This window comes from Mirounga angustirostris, unplaced genomic scaffold (assembly GCF_029215605.1).
Source record: "Mirounga angustirostris isolate CCGP_5_RB_7025 unplaced genomic scaffold, mMirAng1.0.hap1 SCAF_1, whole genome shotgun sequence".
Classification (NCBI taxonomy): domain Eukaryota; kingdom Metazoa; phylum Chordata; class Mammalia; order Carnivora; family Phocidae; genus Mirounga; species Mirounga angustirostris.
Window position 1 is genome coordinate 122,018,318 of NW_026991709.1, and position 6,102 is coordinate 122,024,419.

At 44.3% G+C, this 6,102-nt stretch overlaps 1 protein-coding gene across 1 annotated transcript; it reads left to right on the forward strand.

Moving 5' to 3' along the window:
* The first annotated feature begins 1,392 nt into the window (after nucleotides 1–1,392).
* Nucleotides 1,393–5,802, forward strand: A4GNT (alpha-1,4-N-acetylglucosaminyltransferase). Its single transcript, XM_045903704.3, has 2 exons — nucleotides 1,393–1,803; nucleotides 5,188–5,802. The coding sequence occupies exons 1-2, from the start codon at nucleotides 1,393–1,395 to the stop codon at nucleotides 5,800–5,802; spliced, it is 1,026 nt and encodes a 341-aa protein (XP_045759660.1).
* The last annotated feature ends 300 nt before the right edge of the window (nucleotides 5,803–6,102 follow it).

The window sequence follows — 6,102 nt, forward strand, 5'->3', positions numbered from 1 at the left end:
TGAATAACATGAGACTAAGTGAATTGAAAAAGATGATTATAGGTTTTATGAGTCTTGTTTAAACATTGCTCGTTCTCTAATGTTTGCTCTTTCAGATTTAAGGAAACCTTTTCTCTTAAGGTATCTATGAGTTAATAGGAATTTGATAAAATATTTCTTTGTAAGCAAATAAAAACAATTATCTTTTCTCCCTATCTGAACCCTCCAGAATTCAGAAACCCTGAGTATTCTTTCTCTCGTGGCAATTATAGTCATTTACATAAATCCAATGAGAATCTGTTCTCCTTGTAACAGGACACCATTGAAAACATTGGCTGTAATACCAAGGCTTTAACTGGAATGTCATATTTGAGAAACACATGCGTAGACTCAGATATGACTGGAGAGCTTTAAGGAGTGAAGGTGGCTTTATGGAGTCAATAAAGCCCCTTGGAAATACTGGCCTGATACTTTGCTTATAGAGTTCCCAGGAGCCTTACCATGTGAGTAAAGAATGCACTTCCTGGCAGGTACAGGAACCTCAGGATATTTTGGGGACCACAGGAAGAGAGGAATTCCCCCAAATCTCCAGGTATTGTAGGTGAGTCTGATGGCATGTATTTGGCTTGGCTTCTGGCCTTGAGAGGCTATTAAAAGTTCAATGTGAAATTCCTAGTAAAAAGTTCCAGCAAAAGCAGATTTTTTTAAAAAACCCATATGGTCAATCATTATTCTTGCTGTAAATTAATTAGGCCAAACTAGTTAAAAATGGACTTTTTTTTTTCCCAAATGAATTAGTTTTAATTTGGCTATCTTTGACAGAAATGAGGGTGCTTTTAGGGAGAAAAAATAAATTGCAACAACACACCCACTGTAGATGTTAGATTCTAGTTCTGATTAATTGACTTCAAATGTTTGTTGTGTGCCTATAAAATTGGGCCAGATCCTGAGTCCTTCTAGTTTCCTCAAATACCTGGCTATGACTCTCCAAAGAAGGTTTTTAAGTTTCTCCCATTCTCTTGACTTGGAAACCCTGAGAACCAAAAATGTCTGTTTCCCTGAAGCCCTGCAAACTGAAGCTAGACAACCTGGGGTAAACTTCAGAAAACTTTCTACCATAGCTCATGTAGTGATGTTCTCCATGCCTGTTGCTTTCTGGGCCACTCAAAAGGATGAATGATTATTTTCCTGTTTTGAATCATCCTCAGATTCCTCAGATAAACCCTAGTGAATGCATTTTTCTTTTTACTATTACTGTACTTGATTTGATCCTATTTTTTTTTTTTTGAGGATATCCTCAGGGTGATATTCATGGCTCATTTTCTTGTGTGCCATCTTTATCAGGTGTTGTGAGTGTATTTTTGTAATGAGTTGTGTTGCTTTAAAGGAGCGGGCCAGGAGATAGACGTAGACATGCTGAAGGAGCTCCAGCATTCCCTGTTGGTCGTCCTGTTGCTTGTCTGTGTCTTCTTCTACCAGCTGAATGTGAAGTCCCGCTGTCTCTTCTCCTGCCTTCCTCCCCAAAAGTCCCAGCAGGACCTGGAAACCCTCCTGGGCCATGGGCGCGGCATTGTGTTCATAGAGACCTCGGAGAGAATGGAGCCAACTCCGCTGGTCTCTTGTGCTGTGGAGTCTGCTGCCAAGATTTACCCTGGGCAACCCGTGGCATTCTTCATGAAGGGTCTCTATGATACCACACGGCTGCCCTCAAACAGCACTTACCCAGGCTTTTCCCTCCTCTCAGCAATAGACAATGTTTTCTTCTTCCCTTTGGATATGAAAAGGCTGTTTGAAGACACACCGTTGCTTTCATGGTTCACTCGCGTAAGTATTCAGAGAATCTTAGGAGGTCAGCGTTGGGAGGGACTGCAGAAAAGGGGTCCCATCTGCTCATTTTGTGGATAGGTAAACTGAACGCAAGGACTCAGTGTCAGAGATGGGACTAGAACCCAGATCCTGGTCTTCTTTCTACAGCGTTGAGTCCTGATTCAAATAAACAGGAGAGACTTAAGTTAGGTTCATCTCGAGCCTCGTGTCTTATGCCTCCAGCTTTATTTCTTAGGAATAAGGTTTCTTTTGAGACTATTCTTAACTGAATGAGTTTCTAGATCCTTTCTGGGGGTATGACCACTTATTTTTCATTTATTTAAACCCACCTATGTTAATTTTTTTTGCATCTGAGTGGGAACCTAGGCAATATTTAATTTGAAAATGATATGAATAGAAAATTCGTGAAGGATCAGGCAGAGAGTGCTGCTATATGAGATCGGATTATATTAAGATATGACCAAGAAACTCCTGGAGCTCTTGAGAATTTTGTAATCTTCATCTTAGTAACATAGCATAATAGGAAATAATATTTCAATTAAATATTTCTCTCACAGAGGACCCACAATTGGATAATTCTTAAGGAAATTACAGTAGAACCACTCAATAACTTCACTATGAAGGCGTTAGCTGTGACATCTTATGAAGACTACAATGCGATATGGAATAAATACACTTACATTATAATGTTAACTGTAATTGTTTTAGCTATGTGCCCCCCCCCAATCTACGTGGAAGAAAACAACCTGAAGAAAATAACACAACACACGGTAATAGTAGGTGTTTTTGTGTGATTGGATTAGGAGTGCATTTAGTGATGAGAATATGTTCATTTTATAAATAAAATTATTTTAAAAACTCCAAAATAATTTAAAAATCAACATCCAAATAATACCATTTGCTGGCCATGTAAAATCCTTTCTAAGTTCTAAGCGTAGGCTAGACCAAAAGGCAGCAAGCATTTTCTCTGTAAAGAGCCAGATTGTAAATCCTTTAGGCTTTGCAGGCCAAGAGACAATAGTGAGCCCACCATGCACCTTCTTGTGTTAGTTCCCTGTGGCTCCTGCAACAGAGGACCTCACACCGGGTGACCTAAACATTGGTTCTCTTATGGTTATGGAGGCCACAAGGCCCGAATCCATTTCCCTGGGTGGATGTCACGGTGCTGACAGGGGCCCAGTTCCCAGGGAGACACTAGGGAAAAATCTTTCCTGTGAAGATCTGCACATCCCCTTTTCCTCTGTGTGTGTGTGCGTGTGTGTGTGTGTGTGTGTGAAATTTCCCTCTACATCTGTCTTTAAACGATACTTGTGATAGCATTTAGGGCTCATCAGGACAACCTGGAATAATCTCCCCATCTCAAGATCCTTAATGTAATCACATCTGCAAAGACCCCTTTTCCACGTGTGGTGACATTTATATGTTCCAGGCTCTTGGGCCTGAGGTCTTTGAGTGGCCATTACTCCGTCTACGGTCCTGCGGGGAGGACACACTAGCACCTAGGTTCTGCCAGCTAGAGGCATTTCTGGACTAAGTGACAGGCCTGAGGGGGCAGTGGCTAGTTGTACCTTTGGCCCCATGGGACTTCTAGATCCTAGTGTGCCCACCTCTTCTCCTGAAGAGCCTGGAGCTCTCAAATTGAGGCTCATCAGGAGGTAATGGATCAGCTCACCATACTGAGATTTCACCTGCAGCTGCCTGCACAGGGTCCCCAACAAATAGGCAGCGACCAGCACGAGCCCCTGGGAGGCAGTAGGGCAGGCCACGGGCCAGGGATGCAGGCCCTGGTAGTGGAGGGGGCCCCCTGGAGGGAACACGCTGGAGAGGTCCCTGTCACTCTCAGGGCTAGCCTGCTAGAGGGTGTTCCAGGAGGACTAAACAAGCAGTGTGTTGGCCTACTTTCCCCACACCTGGGCTAGTGAACATTAGCTTAACTGTGCTTTGCTCCTTGGACAAATAAATCTCTGCTCCGATTGTCTTGGAAGATGCTGCGTACTATACGCCACCCCCCCTTTTTTCCCCCGCAGACTAATCATGTACATGAGGAGATGAAAGTTTCTGTAGTTTTGAACTAAAGAAATGTTAATTTTATTCAACCCAGCATTTTCCAAACTTATTTGAGCATGGACGCCTCTTTCGGTAAGACATAAATGTTTTCTTCGAGCTAATGTTCCATAGGGCATAGGTCCTCTGAGCTGAAGTCAATTTTACAGTGTTGAGTTTTAGGAACAAGGTGGGCCCTGGGACACATCTGACCACTTCAACAGCCTTTCCTAACTTGCCTCTGTGCTTCTGCCCTTGCCACCTCCCAAATGCCATCCCTGTCGGTTTTCCACATAGCAGCCAGCATGACCTTTTTAAGACTAAGTCAGATCACATCACTCCTTTCTTCCAAACCTTCCAAATAATTTCAGTCTTCACCCCAGCCTATGTGATCTGCCTTCCCTCTCCACCCATCCCTCTCTGTCCTCATCTCCTATCCCTCTCCTTCACTACTCTGCTTCGGCCACACTGCTTCCTTTCTGTTCCTGCACACAGAGAGTGTGCTCGTAGCTCAGGGCCCTTGCACTTGCTGTCCTTCTACCTAGAACCCTCTTCTCTGAGATATCGGCATGGTTCACTCATCAACTTCATTCAGGTTTCTATTGGAAGCCAAGATAAGTTAGGGCTCCATTCTGCCCCCTTCACAGTCCCCTTATCCAGCTTTTTTTCCTTTGCAGTCCTTATGAACACCCAACATATTATATATTGATTTGTTTATTGTCTATCTCCAACCAGTAGGGATTTTTATCTGTTTACTGCTACCTCCTTAGCAACTATAACAGAGCTTGGCACATAGAAAGTAGGCCTTCCATGAATATTATCAAAGGAATTAACTAGTGAAAGAAGACATACATGCATTTTAAGAGCCCTCTACCAATTTCTCAAAGAGCATACATATTGATCTATTTACAGTTTCCTAGTGTATCTTTTCTTTATCAGTTTTTAGCATTTTTAGGACTCAAGAAATCCTTCACAGTTTCGTATTTGTGGTTAATGTACACCCTGCTGAAAATGACTCAAAGGGTTTATTGTGAAATCCCTGCTGGGTTTCTTCTTTACCATTCCACTGCTTCAATTTTTTTTTTTAAAGCAAATTCACAAAATCCTTAAAAGCTGCTAAAACCTTCCCGTTATCACTGATTGCTATAAACTTCTCACTTGAAGGCAAATTTTTGGGTGGAGGTAAGTTTGGTAAATTTGCAAAATTGGGCTTTTGTGCAGTAGATTTTTGAGAAGCTGGCTTGCTTCCTTCTCCTCAGCCGCCCTGAGCTGGCCTCCCTTTGGGACACCTCGCCCTTTCCCGCTGCTACTGTGGCTGACTTGCTCCTGTTCTCTCAGATCAACGCCAGCATGGAGAGAAACTGGCTCCACGTCAGCTCAGATGCGTCCCGCCTGGCCATCATCTGGAAGTATGGCGGCATCTACATGGATACTGATGTCATCTCCATCAGGCCCATCCCCGAGGAGAACTTTCTGGCTGCACAGTCTTCTCGGTACTCTAGTAACGGGGTGTTCGGGTTCCTCCCCCACCACCCCTTCCTGTGGGAGTGCATGGAAAACTTTGTTGAACACTACAGTTCAGAAATTTGGGGCAATCAGGGTCCCAGTTTGATGACGAGGATGTTGAGACTGTGGTGCAAACTTGGAGACTTCCAGGAAGTGAGTGATCTCAGGTGTTCGAACTTGTCCTTCCTACACCCCCAGAGATTTTACCCCATCTCCTATCCAGAGTGGAGGCGCTACTATGAAGTCTGGGACAGAGACCTGGGCTTCAATGACTCCTATGCCCTGCATCTGTGGAACTACATGAACAAGGAAGGAAGGACTGTGGTCAGAGGAAGCAACACGCTGGTGGAGAACCTCTGCCGTAAGCACTGTCCTAGGACTTACAGGGACCTGATTCAAGGCCCAGAGGGCTCGGGCACTGGGACGCTGGGTCCAGGTAACAAATAGAGCCAGCACTGGGTTGCTGCTGCTGTGTCGTAGGACTGGACGCTTCCTGGAGTGGCAGCTTTCGGTTCATGCCCACGTTGCCTGGGGGGTGGGGGCTTACCCGCATATCAGTAAGGATCAGCTTTCTCTGTCTGTAGTAGAAAACCCCCAAAGTTTACACACCACCCTCGGTGTGTAAAATAGAGAAGCTTCTTTCTCTCTCATGTAAAAGAAGTCTGAAGGTAGGTGATTCGGCGGTGGTGGGGGTGGGTATGGTCACTGCGGTCATCAGGGACCTGGGTTTCTTGCATCTTTTTGTTT

Excerpts from the sequence above, each read along its gene's own strand:
- A4GNT (XM_045903704.3), top strand. The coding sequence starts at position 1,393 with ATGCTGAAGGAGCTCCAGCATTCCCTGTTGGTCGTCCTGTTGCTTGTC. Across the intron at positions 1,804-5,187 it reads TGCTTTCATGGTTCACTCGC|ATCAACGCCAGCATGGAGAG; the intron begins GTAAGTATTCAG and ends CTGTTCTCTCAG.